This window comes from Scylla paramamosain, unplaced genomic scaffold (assembly GCF_035594125.1).
Source record: "Scylla paramamosain isolate STU-SP2022 unplaced genomic scaffold, ASM3559412v1 Contig9, whole genome shotgun sequence".
Lineage (NCBI taxonomy): Eukaryota > Metazoa > Arthropoda > Malacostraca > Decapoda > Portunidae > Scylla > Scylla paramamosain.
In genome coordinates this window covers 1403610-1423877 of record NW_026973674.1, presented here as the reverse complement: position 1 = coordinate 1423877, position 20268 = coordinate 1403610, and the positions used below count along the sequence as shown (strand labels likewise).

At 43.4% G+C, this 20268-nt stretch overlaps 1 protein-coding gene across 4 annotated transcripts; it reads right to left on the bottom strand.

The window, feature by feature from the left end:
* Nucleotides 1–3806: 3806 nt before the first annotated feature.
* On the bottom strand, nucleotides 3807–11671 carry LOC135096917 (putative inactive carboxylesterase 4). Of its 4 annotated transcripts, XM_063998694.1 has the most exons (11): nucleotides 10957–11536; nucleotides 10689–10841; nucleotides 10012–10156; nucleotides 9737–9922; nucleotides 9254–9447; nucleotides 8994–9144; nucleotides 8688–8866; nucleotides 7898–8036; nucleotides 5220–5379; nucleotides 4443–4557; nucleotides 3807–3982 (listed from the first exon to the last, which is right to left on the bottom strand). In XM_063998694.1, the coding sequence occupies exons 1-11, from the start codon at nucleotides 11185–11187 to the stop codon at nucleotides 3875–3877; spliced, it is 1761 nt and encodes a 586-aa protein (XP_063854764.1). In that variant the 5' UTR covers nucleotides 11188–11536; the 3' UTR covers nucleotides 3807–3874. The 4 variants fall into 4 exon arrangements, 3 of the variants coding, with proteins under 3 accessions (XP_063854764.1, XP_063854766.1, XP_063854765.1); XR_010265166.1 differs by lacking the exon at nucleotides 3807–3982 and having other exon boundaries at nucleotides 5153–5379; nucleotides 10957–11650; XM_063998696.1 differs by lacking the exons at nucleotides 3807–3982; nucleotides 5220–5379 and having other exon boundaries at nucleotides 4471–4557; nucleotides 7836–8036; nucleotides 10957–11671.
* Nucleotides 11672–20268: the final 8597 nt, after the last annotated feature.

Sequence of the window (20268 nt, the reverse complement as noted above, 5' to 3'; positions counted from 1 at the left end):
CGTTTTTGGCAGTTTCCCTAGTGTCGTGGGTTGGCGCCATGTACCAGTCTCCTCCAGTTGTTTCTGTCCTCTGCATCTTCCTCAGTGACTCCTATCCTTTGTAGTTCTACCGCAATTCCATCCCTCCACCTCTCTCTTTGTCTTGCCCTCGATCTCTTTCCCCAAACTGTGTCCTGGTGAACTGCTGGTGCCGTGCAGTGTCGCTGTGTACCGTCTCCCACTCTGGATCATCGATGTCAAGTGTCAGTCAGTTACAGTACATATGTTTTAGCATTAACTTGTTCTTGTATTTTGATGGTGTTTTTAGCTTAATATTTTCACCTGCCGAGCAATATGACCTTGTCATCTTGGTGTCAGTCAGTCAGTTACTCAATCAATCGGTCATTTATTTTTTCAGCTGACGTTCCAATCAATGTCAGTCAATTTTATCTATAAATCAATTAAGAAAACAAGCAAACAGTCTGCCAGTCACTCAATCAATTGGTTAATCTTTTCTTTTTTTTTAAGTTGACGTTCAAATAGTCTTGCATTTTCTGGTTAAAAAAAAAAAAATTTGATAATGGAGTCAGTAGTCTTGAGCAGGGACTTAAAATATATTAAGTTTAAGTGAATTTACATGATGTTTTCACGTCACGATTTCTCCTTATACGATGCCTGCAAATTTCTATTTATCGTGCAGAAGGAGAAATACCTATACCCAACACATATTGCTGCAGTGATGCAGCGTGGAGAGAGATATCTTCGTGTGCTGCTGAAAGCTTCGTTCTGAATATATGTGGGTATTGCAGACACCTGGCGGGTCTCTCCCTCCAGCGGGAAATGGAGTATGTGCTAAGCATTCTTACCTGATTAGTAGTAAGTTGCATGTTGAAAGGAGCAGTATATATTTTTTTCTTTTGCTCTTGCGGTCTCTAGCCAGCCTCTTTTACAGGCAAGTATATCACTCCCAGGCAGCTTCATCTAAAAAAAATAAACAAATAAAGTAGAGAGCTTTGTGCAGGAATGTGAGCGATGTTCTCTGTATATGAAAGCTTTATTAAGAAAGGTTTGTCCGTACATGAAAGTTTTATTAGGAAAAGCTTAATTCCTGACATAATTACGTATTCGGATCGAAGTTGCGTCCTTCTAAGAGAAGAAAGACTACATACACTCTAGGAAAGAAAAAAGTATCAATGTTTTTGTCGATGAAAACTTCATATAATGGATGACTTTATCCTTGACGAGAGAAAGGTCATTGCTGGAGGAAAAAACCCTCAGAAGTTAATTAGTTCCAAAGTTAACGAGAAAAAAAAAAAAAGACAAATAGGAAAAGCCAATAAAAATGTTGCAGCCCAGGGAGGCGGCCATGACCACATGACCACCTCGCAGGAAGGGAAGAATCCTGCGGTGCTTCCTTCAGGATAAAGGATGGCGGAGGCTGCAACCTTTTCCACGTAAATTAACCGCCAGCTCGGAGTGGGGAATGTACCTCTCTATTACTTGCATGGTTTTGTTTGAGGTTATACTGTTAGAAGGAGGTTGCGAGCAGTGGTTCGTGGAGGTTAGGTCAGGATGCGAGCAGTACAGGTTAGTGGAGACTAGATGTAGATGTGTTACTTCTCTCTCGTGTTGGGTTAGGTTAGGTAAGGTTAGGTTGCGAGCAGCACTGGTTCGTGGAGACTATAAGCTGGTGTGTTGCTCAGCTGTCAGGTTAGGATGGGTTAGGCTAGATTGTGGGCAGATTCGTGGACACTAGTAGATGTGTTGCTCCGCCCTCAGTTGTTTTAAGTTAGGCTACGAGAAATACAGCTTCCTGGACACTAAAAACGTGTCGTATTACTCTGCAGATGTTGATGCCACCAAGTTTTAAAACTTTTTTATTTTCTTCTCTTTATTCTTTTTTTTTTTCTTTGGCCAGAGCATCTCTGACTGACGGCTTCTTGTAGCTTCGCTTATTTTCTTATGTTCTTATATTCTTACATACTTGTGTGTAAATCACACGATTTATTTTTTGGGGTGTTTTGTTTGCTTATTTTTTTTCTTTTATTTATCTTTAAATTTATTTGTACTTCTGTTTTTATTTATCTATTTTTTTTTGTCGTATGTATGTATAGTGCTGTCCTCCGATTTTTTTTTTTTTTTACAATATTCTTGATTTTCTTTCCTTTTATTCTTTTTTTTTTTCATCTACGTAGGGCCGTGATTTTCCTTTGTTTTGTAAGTGAGCCTTGGTGTGGACTCTCTCTCTCTCTCTCTCTCTCTCTCTCTCTCTCTCTCTCTCTCTCTCTCTCTCTCTCTCTCTCTCTCTCTCTCTCTCTCTCTCTCTCTCTCACACACACACACACACACACACACACACAGTAATGTAACCACAAAATATCCCTAACGACATTTCCTTTGTCGCTGCTTTTTGATCTTTGTACTTTCCATTGTGATCTCACCTTATTATTTTTATTTTTTTCTTGTGTAGATCCGATTGGCCGCAGCTCTTGTCTCTTGTTTCTTGTCTCAGGCCCTTCCGTGTTTCATTATCTTTTGAGTCTTGAGTGCACGCGCCGTTTCTCATTACTTTTTCCTCCCTTTTTTTTTTTGTTGTTGTTTTTCCGCGCCCTTAAACTTTCTAAGTGCACACAGTGTTCCTCTTAATCCTTGTCTTGTTTTCAGTTCAGCTTTGAGTCTTGTTTTTTTTTTTTTTTTTTTTTTTTTTTTTTTTTTTTTTTTTGAAGGGTGGAATGCGAAGGGAAGAGGGTTGGGTTCCCTCCGCCCCTGCCAAGCTCTGAGGCGGCGCCGGCCCAGGTAAAGGTGACCACTGAGCAAAGGGCGCTTTGATGTTTAATGCGCGCCGCGGGAGGACACGTCCTGGGTGTGTTCGCGCGAGGTTTGCTTGGTACTTTTCCACGGGTACCCTTAGTTCCGAGCACGCCGGTACCTCATGAAATGTCACCAGCCTCTTCAAAAACTGTTTCTATATTTCACTTCCGCGCCCACCACTGCCGCCACCTCTGCTTGTTTCGAAGTGACTCCTCACAGCAAATCAACCCATTTTTATAGGAGTAAATCAGACGCAGCAGCGCTTTACACCCTCGACTTTCTTAGTAATCAGATGGTGTTTATCTCCTTAGTTCCTCACAATTCCACCACATCACAACTCGTAAGCCATACAACTCCTCAAAACACTTCATAATCACTCCATCATAACACCTAAGCATTTCTCTAAGCGTGGTAATAATGAAAGTGTTCGGTTTCAAGACAGTTATCCTTAAATTTGATTTTTTTTTTCTTTACTGACTGGCACCTCAGTGGACGTTTTTTTCGTTTGTTTGCACTGAGTTAGGGCCCATCATATATATATATATATATATATATATATATATATATATATATATATATATATATATATATATATATATATATATATATATATATATATATATATATATATATATATATATATATATATATATATATATATATATATATATATCCTTCTTCATACGACCTTAATCCCAGTGTATTGCAGGGTCAGCCGCTGGAGTTATCCTTCTCCATCTGTTTCTATCTTCTTGCACTCCCAGCTTGTTCATATCACTTCTTATTACGACTCTCCATCTTATTCTTTTATCTCCCAACCCTCCTTCTCTCCCTAACCTCCACCATCATTGCCTTCCTCACTTGTTCGTCCTCTTCTCTCATTATATATATATATATATATATATATATATATATATATATATATATATATATATATATATATATATATATATATATATATATATATATATATATATATATATATATATATATATATATATATATATAAAAGTGGTTATATCTAAGTTATGTTGTTAGGTAGGCGGTGCTTGTTACTGTTTGCATTTAATCAGGAGTTGGTAAATCACAATTCATGACGTGAACTGCGCGTGGCGCCCTGAGGCACCTTCACCAGGTGCGGGTGAAGCATCAGATTTTCCTGGATGGGAAGAGAGTTGTGGAACTTGCGTGTCTGTGAAAAGAAAGAACCTGCATGAACCACTTACTGAGGGGGTGAAATGGATAGTGCTTGACAAAGGATGCGCTCTAGATACTCGGAGCGTGACATTTATAAAACACAAATAGCGACACTCATAAAGAAAAAAAAAAAAATGTAGTTATGTAAATAATTCTGCCACGTCAAAATTTAAATAGAAAATGGACCATGTAATTATCTAATACATAAGGTTTCCAGACACTTCTCTAGTTATGGATAACCCTTCTTGCTCTCTTCTTCCGGAACTGGCACCTTCAGTGGGCCTTTTTTCTACTTTTTTTTTTTTTTTGTAACCCTGAGGTCGGTTACCCCTTCACCCCCTCATCAACATATGTTCTAAGCGTTCGCCTTACACGCTTATAAGTACACGAATAGAAATATACCAGTGCCTAATACATCTTTCATAGTAAATAATTAAGTAAGCAACATCCCTCACCTCCTTGCAGTCGTCTGGCTTCATGGAGGGCGAGGGCGTGAGGGAGAGGTACTGCAGGTTCTCTGGTGTGCTGGCTTCCCACGTGAAGCCCAGAGAGCTATCAGGGGTTGGGTTCCTGGTGAGAAATAACGAAAAATTATAATTATAATGATGAGTAATAAAAGACAGACCACTGTTGGACTGGTGAGTAATACAAAGATTTATTATCATTGCAATGATGAGTGATACAAAAATAAACTATTGCTGCAATGATGAGTAATACAAAAAGTAATTATTGGAGTGTGGTGGTGAGGAATAGCAGGATTAAGCAGATCTTTTTCTCTAACTTTTCAACACCATCAAAACATTGTAGGAATAAAGATCCCCTGCTTAATTCTGTGTTTTCTCACCACTGCCCACCATCACCAACTCACTTGTCTAATCTATACAGTAAAGAGGTAATTTTTTGCAGTGATATGTAGTACACAGGCAAACTATCGTTGTTGTTGGTGTCACCGTGTCACAGTGAATGGATGGAAGCATTGATAAGTCTTACCTGACATCAGCACTTCCTGAAGAGCCTCTAATGCAGCAATGGTACAATGATAAGCCTTACTTTTATCATCTTATCCTCTAAAACTATCAGTCTCCTCCACAAAAGGGTCCCACCTTCCATCTCACCCCGCGGCAGCAAAGTTAGTGCACTGATAAGCAATACTTAATCATCTTACCCACTCTAAAACTCTCAGAGTCCTCCATAAAGACTTCTGAAATCAGGACCTCCGTCCTCCATCTCACCCCGTGGCAGCAAAGTTGGTCCACAGAGTCGTGATGATGTCCCTGAGGGTGAGGTCGTCGGGCAGCTGTAAGTCCTTGGGGCGCTGTGGGGGTGCTGTTCGTGGCGACAAGAGAGGGCCGCCGCGGAACAAGTAGTACAGATCGTCTACGTGACTCACCCCTGTCAGAATTGACGATCAGAAACCGATTAAAAATTCCTGGAGAAAACCATTTGAGGGAAGAAAACTGGGAGGACGACAGAGAAGGAGATGGAGCGGTGGAATTGCTTTAGAACTGCAAACAATAGCAGTCACAGAGGAAGATTCAAGGGACAGAAACAACAGGACAGGCTCGTACATTGCGCCAACCACTCACTCGAGGGAAACGCCGAACGGAAAAGATAAGAAAAGGAAGATGTGAGTCACTCATGTCAGAACAAAAAAAAAACACAAGAAAGTAAGGGAAGCTGCAAGAAGTTGTCAGGCCTACATGTGGTACTCCCCACATGAAACATACTGTCTACTTCCTTTCATTATCCTCAGCCTCAAATTTGGCCACTCCTCTTTTAAAGCTCCGTAGTGACTCATGGCACACTTCACAGTGACTCATGGCACACATCACAGTGACTCATGGCACACATCACAGTGACTCATGGCACACTTCACAGTGACTCATGGCACACATCACAGTGACTCATGGCACACATCACAGTGACTCATGGCACACATCACAGTGACTCATGGCACACTTCACAGTGACTCATGGCACACATCACAGTGACTCATGGCACACATCACAGTGACTCATGGCACACATCACAGTGACTCATGGCACACATCACAGTGACTCATGGCACACTTCACAGTGACTCATGGCACACATCACAGTGACTCATGGCACACATCACAGTGACTCATGGCACACATCACAGTGACTCATGGCACACATCACAGTGACTCATGGCACACATCACAGTGACTCATGGCACACTTCACAGTGACTCATGGCACACATCACAGTGACTCATGGCACACATCACAGTGACTCATGGCACACATCACAGTGACTCATGGCACACTTCACAGTGACTCATGGCACACATCACAGTGACTCATGGCACACATCACAGTGACTCATGGCACACTTCACAGTGACTCATGGCACACATCACAGTGACTCATGGCACACATCACAGTGACTCATGGCACACATCACAGTGACTCATGGCACACATCACAGTGACTCATGGCACACATCACAGTGACTCATGGCACACATCACAGTGACTCATGGCACACATCACAGTGACTCATGGCACACATCACAGTGACTCATGGCACACATCACAGTGACTCATGGCACACATCACAGTGACTCATGGCACACATCACAGTGACTCATGGCACACATCACAGTGACTCATGGCACACTTCACAGTGACTCATGGCACACATCACAGTGACTCATGGCACACTTCACAGTGACTCATGGCACACATCACAGTGACTCATGGCACACATCACAGTGACTCATGGCACACATCACAGTGACTCATGGCACACATCACAGTGACTCATGGCACACATCACAGTGACTCATGGCACACTTCACAGTGACTCATGGCACACATCACAGTGACTCATGGCACACATCACAGTGACTCATGGCACACATCACAGTGACTCATGGCACACTTCACAGTGACTCATGCCACACATCACAGTGACTCATGGCACACTTCACAGTGACTCATGGCACACTTCACAGTGACTCATGGCACACATCACAGTGACTCATGGCACACATCACAGTGACTCATGGCACACATCACAGTGACTCATGGCACACATCACAGTGACTCATGGCACACATCACAGTGACTCATGGCACACATCACAGTGACTCATGGCACACATCACAGTGATTCATGGCACACTTCGCAGTGACTCATGGCACACATCACAGTGACTCATGGCACACATCACAGTGACTCATGGCACACATCACAGTGACTCATGGCACACTTCACAGTGACTCATGGCACACATCACAGTGACTCGGACACAAATGTGTTTTAGTTTTTCAACAAGATTATATCTCATACCACAAATTATGTATAAATAAATTAAAATGTTAAGTAATGATGAAAAGGGGTGCAGTGCTATTACTAATAAAAATGATGGCAGCGATGAGATGGTGGTGATGGCAATAATGACTGGAATTTGTCGTGATGCAGGATATTAATAGTATAGGATAAGAGTTATTGGTAGTGGTAATGGTGATGGTAAGAAGGCTGGTGATAGTTGCTACGTATAGCGGTGGTGGCGACAGCGCTGGTGATAACAACAGGAGTGGTAGTGGCTATGCCAAGCACCTTCTGTTTTTATGAGTATTTAAGTCGAGAACCACCCTTGATGTCTATAAAATCTCTGACAGTTATTCATTGCCTTGAAGTGACATAGGGGATATGATGTTACAAGCAAAATTCTTTGTGTCAGTTATCAGGATCTGTTATCTAAGAGTGGCTCCAAACAAGGGCAATAAAAGGGCAGAAAAAAGCCCACTAAAGGTGCCAGTCCCCAGTTATTTTGCCAGTGTCCTTAAAACATCTGCCTAAACATTCGTCACTGAACTGACCGCCTCGTGTCAGTGTTGACGCCGCGGTGCCTCGGGCAGGTTGTGGGCCAGGCATTGCTTACACTTGTTGTCGCAGGAAGGGCAGATCAGTTGGCCGAAGGAGAGCTGGGCGTAGTGCTGCAGCTCGTAGCGGTAAATCTTCCCTGCGTGGTGGGCGGAGATGCGGTCATGAGGCACGGCGAAGTAGTGGTCAGTGAACATCTGTCAAAATTATATATAATAAGGCTAGTAAGAACAAAAACTAAGAGTTATTTTTGTTATTTTCAATAATAATAACTATTATTATGTCTTCATCATTTTTTAAATAATATATTATTATTATTTTGATAACTAAAAGAATTAGAACGTTCACACCATCCAACTACTACTACTACTACTACTACTACTACTACTACTACGAACATGAGATAATAAGGGAAACGGCAAGAATCAATCAGATCAACCCGTGACAGTCCCTGCATGCAACATGCTTGTTCATCTCCACCTATCATCTTCATACGTGAGTCTAGTTTTTAAAGCTCCCTCATAATTCATCACTAATCACTAACAACTACGGTTACAAGGCTTTTTCACAGCAGAATGATCACGGAAAAGTTCACCGTACAGAACACCAGCTGGCAGTTCTGTATGTTTAAGATGTAACATAGGCGCGAATTTAAGAATGAACAGTGAAAACACTGCCGGTATCCTCTTGTCTCAAGTGTTAAGGTGTAACATCCCCTCACGTAGAGCCGTGTCTTCTCATCCTTATGTCGTATATGTAAACAAGTAATTTTCACATTGCAAATACATCCAAAGTTTACGGAGCATGTGCAGCAAAAAACAGACTTAGGCTCCAGTGTTGGTGCTCACCCTCATGAAGTCGTCAGCGTGCGCCTCGGTGACGTGCGTGGTGCCCAAGTAGTGGAGGTACAGCTGGCGGGCTACAGCCTCGGGGTCCTCACTCCTGCCCTCAAGCTGAAGGGACGCAGGCCCGGCCATGCTAAAATTGTGCTGTAGCTCCTCCAGTAACTGTTTCTTTGCCAATGCAGCTTAAAAAAAAAAAATAAATAAATAAATAAAAATCTTCAAAACAATAGATTTTGAAGGTAATTATTCCCTCAGACATTTCAGTTAGTGAAGCATGATCTTTAACCACGTAAGTTGGGTGATAATTACGCAAGGCGAAAAGAGCCCCGTCGTCTCTGGTAATGCCTGATATGATGTCCACCCGGGTGCTGCGCCCCTCACTTATCAGCAGGGCAGGGTGACGCGGCAGGAAACGGCCGTCCACCCAGGGCGTGAAGGTGAGCGGCAGCACGCCCCATCTCTGTACAAGTTAAATGGCCTCAGAACTGTAATTTGAATATATCCACAATTGAATGTTCAAGTTAAATGAGCAAGTAGTCCTGACACCTGGCACAGTGAGTGCCACTCACTCTGGAGCTTTCGTAAAGAGGAAAGAGAGCCTTTGCATCCAGCCCCTGCAGGCACAGAAGGAGCGTGTTGCTGCCCTGGTCTGTGGGACACCCAAGGCTGCCGCCCACTTCAATTGCCTCTTTGCGAGGATTATTGTTGATAGTCAAGGACGTCAGTGCTGTTCCAGACTGCATGATAGCACGGGAGAAAAGATCTGTCAAAACAATACAATTTGTCTCACTACATGCAAATATGTGAACAAATCGATATACAAGGTTGAAATTATATATATATATATATATATATATATATATATATATATATATATATATATATATATATATATATATATATATATATATATATATATATATATATATATATATATATATATATATATATATATATATATATATATATATATTGTGTGTGTGTGTGTGTGTATGTGTGTGTGTATAAACAAAGGTGATGAGAACGAATGTGAAGTCCAAAAGGAGTCCTACCTTGAACTTCCGGGACGAACATGAGGAGGTGGGCGGCGGCGCTGCCGGCACTCTCACCGAAGATGGTGACCCGCATGTTGTCTCCGCCAAAGAGGTGAATGTTGGTCTTCACCCACCGGAGCGCCAGGGTCTGGTCCTTGAGGCCCAGGTTCCCAGGCATCGCCAAGTCCTCGGTAGACAGGAAGCCTGTACAGTGAGAGAGAAGCAGTGAGAAGAGCAGTATACAGGCCGCGCCGCGTGTAAGAGAAGTCACCAGCTCGCCACACACCACCCACCCAGGACACCCAGCCGGTACTGCACCACCACCAGCACGATGTCGTGGTCCAGGAGGACGTGAGGAGGGTACTCCTGGGCACTGCCATGGGTGAACCTTCCCCCGTGAAGCCAAACCATCACCGGGAAGCTAGCGTCTTCATTAATCTGTGATAAGATTGGTACTATTACACACACACACACACACACACACACACACACAGAGAGAGAGAGAGAGAGAGAGAGAGAGAGAGAGAGAGAGAGAGAGAGAGAGAGAGAGATGGATGACTAAAAGGAGATATAAAATATTCCTTACGAAAGATTAAAGTTTTAAATTTTACATTCGTTAGAAAAGCTTAGATTAAGAGGTATAACAAGGACAATTTAAACAAAATCCTTAGTGTTAGTAACCAGGATAGGACTAAAACTAATAAATAAAAAAAAGGGAAGAAATTGGTTCTCAGATAGAGTGGTAGATGACTGGAATATATGCAGTAATCAGCCTACTAGTACCGAGTCACCTGGGAGCTTTAAAAAAGGATTAGTTAAATTTACTGATCGGGAAGGCAGGTGGACACAGGTTTTAGACAAGGACTGTCACCTAGTACGTGTAGGCCTATTTTCTTCTCCCAGCTTCCCTTATGCTCTTAGGTTAACATGTCACAGATTAAAGCAGTCTCTCCGTGGTTCTCTGCCTCACCTTGGGCACAAACACGTTGAGGTACAGGCAATCCTCCTCACCCAGCACTTCCTTTATTCCGACTCTCTCTGTTGCGGAGAAATACTGGATGCACGGCGGGGCGGGAATGGAGGCTTCCCCCATGGCCTCCCAGTCTGGGAAGGGTTCGGGATCCTGGAAGAAAGGACACACTATCTTCCAGTATTTTCCCACCCTCATTTTACAGTCTCACTCTGATGAAGTCAAGTGCTTTCATTACTCCGCAAATTTTCACCATCTGCCGGCCTACCTTGAATCGCAGCCTCCCCAGTGGTGGCCGAGCGTAGGGAATGCCGTAGAATGACGAAAAGTCTCGGCCCTTCACCGATTCCTCCACAATGCCTGAGACGCGGCCATCCCTGGTATCAACGAATGGCACATCAGCAGCAGTCGCCACCACCACCACCACCACCACCACCACCGCCACCACCACCACCACCACCACCATCAGCGTCGCCAACAGAGCCGCACCACGCGCCATCCCTCTCTATTCTGCTGCTGTGAGATACAAGCGAGAGGAAGAGTATAGGAACAACTAAAATCAGTATGAGTGGCTTTCTGTTTTGTCTGTATATTTTCTGTTGTGATTTTTTTCAAAACAAAATGTTTCCTCACACCGGGCGGCACTGTGACGCCAAAGATGGGTGCATAAAGGAAGCAAAGCGGCAACTGAACATCATAGGAAATACACAAAGCGGTCTTTTCAACAAGTAAAATAGAAGTGAAGCCACACGATACTACGCTAAGTTTCCCGTCCATAGGGGGATGTTCAGCTTCTTAACTCAGAAACCACAGAACACTAAGACAGGTCTTGTTAAGTCCAGCGTGATTGTCATCAACACAGGGGTTCCCCAGGAATGTCACGTGCCATGTCTTGGTCTTCATACAGATAACTGTAGGAGCTGCATTGTCTCACTAACGCGTTTTTTTGACAAAACACACATGATAATTTCATACCAGCCACAAAAGTAAACTCATGTTTGTACATCAGTCCACACACACACACACACACACACACACACACACACACACACACAGATAAGCGCGCACAAATGTTTCGTTCCTTAACAAAAGAAATATAAGATTATCTGCACTGCGTTGCAGAACTTACAATGCTCCCTCAGTGCTGAGAGTCGGGTTGTTTAGTGCGCGGGACGGGTGACAGACTGACGCACATGCTCCGTGACGCTCCTTTTATATGAGAGCTTGATCACTCGAGTAGATTTAAAGGAACATGATGAACGAGAGTTGTCAGTTCCCACAGGGCCCGTGAAATTGTGTACTCCGGTTAACCTGAGTTGAATCAAGGCTTACAAACTTAACGATTGGAGAAAGTTTGTGGACTCAGTCCTTTCGTGTCAGGTAATCACCTCAGCAAGGCGTCCTGCACAAAGAGACAGTGTGCTGACACGGAATCCGTATGAACTTCAAGGAAATATTTAATATTTAATGACGAGTGGTGATACTGATGATGATCATATGTGTGTATATGTGTGTGTGTGTGTGTGTTTGTTGATGACAGTATTGCTATAACAAATAATATTGGTGATGATGATAATAATGGTGATAATAATAATAATAATAATGATAATAATAATAATAATAATAATAATAATAATAATAATAATAATAATAATGATAATATATAACCCAATTACTTCCATTCTTGCTCTTACTTTGGTGTGAGATGGTTTAATGCATCAGCACATCTGAGCCTCACCACTGCATGGTTCCTATCCTGCCTTAGTTAGTATTCCTGACAGGCACAAGACATGCTTAGGCAACACAGCTCACTCAGTTGCCGGGCGCTCGTATTGAGATTACGGTTGACAAACAGGAGGACATCCCTAGCTTGACGCAAGTATATTTGGTGAAAATCTGAGAGTAAAAATCGAGTAATCTACCCTGTCCCTCTCCCTCCTTCTCTGGGTCCTTCACTCTCCCACAGTCTGACTTCCTACACGGAGATGAAATGGGTATTTTTATCGAAAACTAAACACACAAAAGTCAAGTGACCTTCCATTAACCTTCACTCACATGTTGTGCCCTTGACTTTCTACCAGGAGTTTGTGAATTCTTCTCGTACTGGTTCTCCTCTCGCTGCGTGAATCGACCTTCCTCCCCGGTACCGTTGTTCCAGCGTAGGGCAATTCATTATATTCTTGGTTATAGTTCTTTAATTACATAAATAAGACAAGAAAAACTCTGTTTATAGCTTAGAATAATGTGTGCTGAAATGCATTAGAGAGATAAAGAGAGTAACTATGAAAAATAAATAGATAGTATGATGTAGGCAATGCTGGTTATATTTATCCATGGCAATAGATGTATCCAATACTAAACGATAAACATGTGCCTACAAAATGCAAATTAATAGTTTACAATACACTTGTTATACCAATCCTGTTATATGGTGCTGAATGGTGGTGGACTTTAACTACAAAACTAGAATCGAAGATTCAGGCAGCCGAAATGCGAGTGCTCAATAATCAGGGGTGTTACAAGAAGGGACAAGATGAGAAATGTTCAAATAAGAGAAGAGTTGGGAGTGACGCCGCTACTGGAGGATGCTGATAGAGCAAGACTGAGATGGTCTGGACATGTTAAGAGAATGGAAGAAGATCGGCATGCTAAGAAATATATGGAGTGGATACCAAGAGGCAAGCGACCACGAGGGAGACCAAAGAAGAGATGGAAGGAAGGTATTGAAGAGAGCCTTAATAGAAGAGGAAAGACAATGGTCGAGGTGATGGAGGACAGAGAATATGAAGACCGAGACGGATGGGGGAGTATTGTCCGGATGTAATCGAGCTGACAGGCTTATAGCCTAACTGGCATCTAGTGAGAAGGGTGAGAATATTTGGACCAAGGAAAGTTCCATGTTGTGTGACGTGCGGTGACGTGATCGTGAGAGCTCCACACGTATCCCTCCCCACCTCTTACCTACACACACACACACACACACATAATATATATATATATATATATATATATATATATATATATATATATATATATATATATATATATATATATATATATATATATATATATATATATATATATATATATATATGGTGTAACACGAGTTTGTGCAGATATTGTCAGAGGTGAAGGTGCAGGTTATTTTATGTGGAAAATGTTGTATGTTTCTATGCACATATGCATTTTGAGGCGTTGTTTATCCGTGATATGAAATTCAAGTCTGGCCAGACGACAGATACTCGTACAACTTTGGATAACTATGGTAGAGACACACACAGTGTCCACTTCACATTACTTTACATTATGCAACACAATCTGAACGTATTCAATGTCACTGTCTCGGACGAACTTTTTTTTCATGTTCATATGTTCACTGAACTTCATTAGTCTTTTCCACAAGGTTCAGTCTTCTATTCATACAGGCCTCTTTTACTTATCTATTTATTTATTTATTTATTTATTTATTTTATTTTATTTTTTTTATGTAGGAGGGACACTGGCCAAGGGCAACAAAAATCCAATGAAAAAAAATGCCCACTGAAATGCCAGTCCCATAAAAAAGTCAAAGCAGTGGTCAAAAATTGAAACCTCCCTCTTTAAGGAATTCAAATCATAGAAAGGTGGAAATACAGAAGAAGGCAGGGAGTTCCAGAGTTTACCAGAGAAAGGGATGAATGACTGAGAATACTAGTTAACTCTTGCGTTAGAAAGGTGGACAGAATAGGGGTAAGAGAAAGAAGAAAGTCTTGTGTAGCGAGGCCCCGGGAGGAGGGGAGGCATGCAGTTAGCAAGATCAGAAGAGCAGTTAGCATGAAAATAGCGGTAAAACACAGCTAGAGATGCAACATTGCGGCGGTGAGAGAGAGGCTGAAGACATTGATGAGACGAAAAGCTTTTGATTCCACCCTGTCTAGAAGAGCAGACATGTAAAGCATACTCCATCACCAGACATGTGAAACATACTCCATCACCAGAATCCTTCCATCACCAGAATCTCATGCACTTTATATTTCTGCCCGGAACCATGCCAAGTCTGTTCTCCAACTAGCCAAAAACTCCTTCATTAACAGAAAGTGTCAAAACCTTTCAAGATCTAACTCCCCTCGTGACTTCTGGCATCTAGCCAAAAATATCTCCAATAACTTTACTTTTCTTCTTTCCCTCCTCTATTTCAACCAGATGGCACCAGTGCTATCACATCTATTTCTAAAGCTGAACTCTTTGCTCAAACCTTTGCTAAAAACTCTACCTTGGACGATTCTGGGCTTGTTCCTCCCTCTCCTCCACCCTCTGACTACTTCATGCCACCTATTAAAATTCTTTGCAATGATGTTTTCCATGCCCTCGCTGGCCTAAACCCTCGGAAGGCTTATGGACCTGATGGAGTCCCTCCTATTGTTCTCCAAAACTGTGCCTCCGTGCTTGCACCTTGCCTAGTCAAACTCTTTCAGCTCTGTCTGTCAACATCTACCTTTCCTTCTTGCTGGAAGTTTGCCTACATTCAACCTGTTCCTAAAAAGGATGACCGTTCTAATCCCTCAAACTACCGTCCTATTGCTTTAATTTCCTGCCTATCTAAAATTTTTTAATCTATCCTCAACAGGAAGATTCTTAAACATCTATCACTTCACATCCTTCTCTCTGATCGCCAGTATGGGTTCCGTCAAGGCCGCTCTACTGGTGATCTTCTGGCTTTCCTTACTGAGTCTTGGTCATCCTCTTTTAGAGATTTTGGTGAAACTTTTGCTGTTGCCTTGTACATATCAAAAGTTTTTGATAGAGTCTGGCACAAAGCTTTGATTTCCAAACTACCCTCCAACGGCTTCTATCCTTCTGTCTGTAACTTCATCTCAAGTTTCCTTTCTAACCGTTCTATTGCTGCTGTGGTAAACGGTTACTGTTCTTCTCCTAAATCTATTAACTGTGGTGTTCCTCAGGTTCTGTCCTGTCACCACTCTCTTCTTATTATTCATTAATGATCTTCTAAACTAAACTTCTTGTCCTATCCACTCTTACGCTGATGATACCACCCTGCTCTTTTCCACGTCTTTTCATAGACGTCCAACCCTTCAGGAGGCAAAAATTTCACGCATTGAAGCCACAGAACGCTTGACTTCTGATCTTTCTAAAATCTCTGATTGGGGCAGAGCAAACTTGGTATTGTTCAATGCCTCAAAAACTCATTTCTCCATCTATCAACTCGACACAACCTTCCAGACAACTATCGCCTCTTCAATGACACTCAACTGTCCCCCTCTACTATAATCTGAGCTAGAAACTTCACATCTCATCTCTAGCTCAGTAGTGTTATTATAATCATTATAAGTTATTTTATTGTTATCGTCGTATCCATCAGAGAGAGAGAGAGAGAGAGAGAGAGAGAGAGAGAGAGAGAGAGAGAGAGAGAGAGAGAGAAAGAGAGAGAGAGAGAGAGAGAGAGAGAGAGAGAGAGAGAGAGAGTACAAACATACTCAGATTTAAATTGGAGCAACCCTATCCCACCCCATCCCCCCATCTTTTCCTTCCAGCCCCAACAAAAGAATGAAAAAAAAAAGCCCAATGGTAAAAAAAAAAAAAAAAAGATAAAAAAAACATCCACCCAACACAACAGCATGCACTCTGATCCCTGACAATGGCGGGCAGAGTAAAAAGGAGACTGGCCTCGTCGTTACCAGCGACGCGAAATGGCCACATGATTGCACATCTCGGAACCACAAAGGTGACGCGATGCTTGGGTTCACATGGAGGAAATGTGAATCCAGTACACTGCCAATCATTTTATCGCTACACAACCTGCAAGAGAGACTCCCCTCAATGCTCGGTGCTCCTGTGATGTCCAATACTACGGAAAAGACTTGTGATATCTGGAGAGAACACAATTCCGTGCCACAAAACTAATCCCAACAACAAAACTCCATTAAAAGAACCAGGACTGCTCGCCGTGTATTCCCGAGAGGCTGCAGGACTGACTGTTTTGTGACGCCGCGCTTTTTGGCAAGTCTGGGCTCGGCGAAGCGGCGATCACTCCAACGTCTTTGAACTTTGGACTGTAATAATGACGAGAAACCAATACTTCGTCAGCAAAGCGAAGACGTGGCTGTATCTTGTGTCCCTTCATAATAACACTAAGGCACAACTGAAGCTGTATTACGTATCTTTGTGCAGTAAAAATGAAGATGTCTGGAACCAATGTATGGGCCACAAATACACTTGTTCTTGCCACAGGAAATTGTCATAAGTTATTTCCTTCAGATATTGTGTTCTCTTCCCTCCTCTCTCTCTCTCTCTCTCTCTCTCTCTCTCTCTCTCTCTCTCTCTCTCTCTCTCTCTCTCTCTCTCTCTCTCTCTCTCTCTCTCTCTCTCTCTCTGAGTTAGAGGAGAGGAGTTGCTAAGACAAAAAACATCTGATTCCATCTTGTCTAAAAGAATCGTATAAGTGGAACACCCCCCCCTATACATGTGAAGCATACTCCATATATAGGCAGATAAGGCCCCTGTACAGAGTGAGCTGCTGGTAAGGGGATGGGGGAGAAAAAAACTGGCGGAGACGACTCAGAACGCCTAAGTTCATAGAAACTGTTTTAGCTAGAGATGAGATGTGAAGTTTGCAGTTAAGACAATAAAGGATAGTAACTTAAAAAATAAAGTAAAGTTTACTTTAGAAGTAAAGGATAGACCGAGAACGCTCAGTGTAGAAAAGGGAGACAGTTGGATGTCACTGAAGAGGAGGGGATAGTTATCTGGAAGGTTGTGTTGAGTTGATAGATGGAGGGATTGAGTTTTTGAAACTCTGAACAATACTAAGTTTGTCCTGCCTCAATCGCAGATTTTAAAGATCAGAAGTCAGGCATTTTGTGGCTTCCCTGCATGAAATTTTTACTTCCTGAAGGGTTGGACGTCTATGAAAAGACGTGGAAAAGTGCAGGGTGGTATCATCAGCGTAGGAGTGGATAGGACAAGAAGTTTGGTTTAGAAGTTTATTGATGAATAATAAGAAGAGAGTGGGTGACAGGACAGAACCTGAGAAACACCACTGGTAATAGATTTAGAATCCGTTTCGGAGCCTGTCGCTCCGAAACTAGTCACTAGATATTCTAGGAAATACTTTCATTGTTATTCCCACACAAAGATACCTTGACATGTATGACTAAGCCTAACCTAACCTAAACCTAACCTAACCCAAACCTAACCTAACCTAGCTAAGCCTAAACTAGTCTAGCGTGTTGTAATTGTCATGTCCTTGTAATGACGGGATTTTTTGATTAGTGCGCTGCCTCCTCACAGCTTTCCCTTGTTGGGCAGCCGCTGCCGCTGCCGCTGGCCTGCAGCCTGCACACAGGCCATGATACAGTCTGCGACAACGGCTGCCTCATTGCGTGGCCCCTTAATGCTCACACTGGTGGTCCGAGTGTCGCTGGGGGGCGGCACAGTCACCCTGACGGTGGGGTGTTCCTGTACCAGCCTCTTCAGCGTCTCGCCTCGAGGACCCACCACGTGGCGCCGCATGTGGGGTGCCACCTGCACCTTTAGCACCGTTCTCTTTCTCTCCTGGCGAAGCTGCTCTGCCTCGCGCAGCTTCTCCTCTATTGCCTGCAGGCGGAGGGTGATTTGCAGCGCCACGGCATCACCCTGTGTCTTGGGCCCTTCGATAATCACTTCCCGGGACTCGAGGTCCTGCGGGAGGGGCACTGACACACGCACGGCGGGGGTACTGCTGCTGCAGCTGACGGATCGTGTCTCCCCGCGTGCCGATGACGTGACGCCGTCTGTTTGGCGGCACCGGCACCGCCACCTCCACTGTGCTCTCCTGCCACGACAGACGCACTCGGTCACGGTCGTCCTGAGGGCATCTGTTGTTCCGGCGTGGCTTTTTGGACTTGCGGGACAGGCGCTGTGGCTCAGGCTCAGAGGGCTTGATGGCTTCCTGGATGACTGTCTCATTCTTCTTCCGTCTTGGTTTCTTACACACCAACTGCCACTCGCCACCAATGTCTTCCTCTTCGTGTCGCACTTTCTTCTTCTTCCTGCGTCGCCGACGTTTTGCAGCACAGCGCTCTGTCTGCCCCTCAGCCTTGTCTTGCTCCTCGGACGGTGAAGGCATCGCCTCAACACACTTTAGGGCCTCTGTCGCTGATGGCTTCCGAGGCTCTTCAATCAGAGCATAAATGCTCTCAATCAAGGATTCATCACACACCGCTTCACAGTCTAGGGACTCTTCAGGGGATTCATCGTCTTCCTTTGACGACGTCTGCACGACAGGCGTAGACACATACTCATCATCAGAGAAGCTCTGGCCAGCCTCACGCACAGGATCTTCCAGCGCCACGCATTCTTCAGGCAAGCTCTGGGCCGACTCACTCAGGAGACTGTCCGCAAGTCACTTGCAGTGACTGGGCCGTCTCCGAGCCGCTGTCAGCCAGGCTGCCACTCTCCTCACACACATCGACTTTCTCTCCCTCATCCTGACGTGGGCTTTCAACTACCACGTACTCCTCGGCCTCCTCGTCCTGCTGCTGCGCCTTGCAACAGCAGCACCACAGGAGCTTCTTCAGCGCACGGAGGAATCGGGAGCCCTTCTTCATTTTCTTCTTAGTAGAGGTTTTCTCAATTTGTTCAGATATTTTGTGTGATTATGAAAAAGTTGTGCTTCAAGCAAAAACCAGCAACAAGAACATTCAGTTTGATTTGGGCTGGGTGTGTCACCTTTTTATCCCACGATCGCCACCAGTCACAAGAGTGGACCAGTGTCTTCTCTCTTTCCCTCCTTTCACTCGTACACTCCTTGCCTGTTTATGTTTTCACCTGTTGAGTCACTGTTCTGTCCACCTTCAGTTAGTGCAACTAGCCAGTGTGTTCACTCCTTCATGACTCACTCATATATAATGCATCCCTGCTCCAGGGATGCATTATATATGTTTGTTACCCGTGTAACAAAACCACTCAAAAGTTACAGGCAAAGTTGAACAACTACACATATTCCTGCATGAAAAAGGAAACAAAATTAAAGAGATTCACAAATATTACAGTCATCATATCCACTAACCTGATCAACAAGACAACGCACAACATAACTGGTTAAGAGCAGAACAAGATTGCTTAAGCTGCGCATGATGTGAGGAAAGAGGGCAGTAGGCTTTTTTTTTTTTTTTCATGTAGGAGGGACACTGACCAAGGGCAACAAAAATCCAATAGAAAAAAAAAATGCTTACTGAAATGCCAGTCCCATAAAAGGGTCAAAGCAGTGGTCAAAAATTGGAGGATAAGTTTCTTGAAACCTCCCTCTTGAAGGAATTCAAGTGGAAATACAGAAGCAGGCAGGAAGTTCCAGAGTTTACCAGAGAAAGGGATGAATGATTGAGAATACTGGTAAACTCTTGCGTTAGAGAGGTGGACAGAATAGGGGTGAGAGAAAGAAGAAAGTCAAGAGGAAGGAGGAGATAAAAATATAAAAGGGATGAGGAGTAAACGAGTTAAAGGAGAGGAGATATGAAGGAAGAAGTGATGGAGGAATATGCTGAAGGAAAGGTTGAAGGAAGGAAGGAAGGAAGGAAGGAAGGAAAGAAGAAAGAAGGAAGCA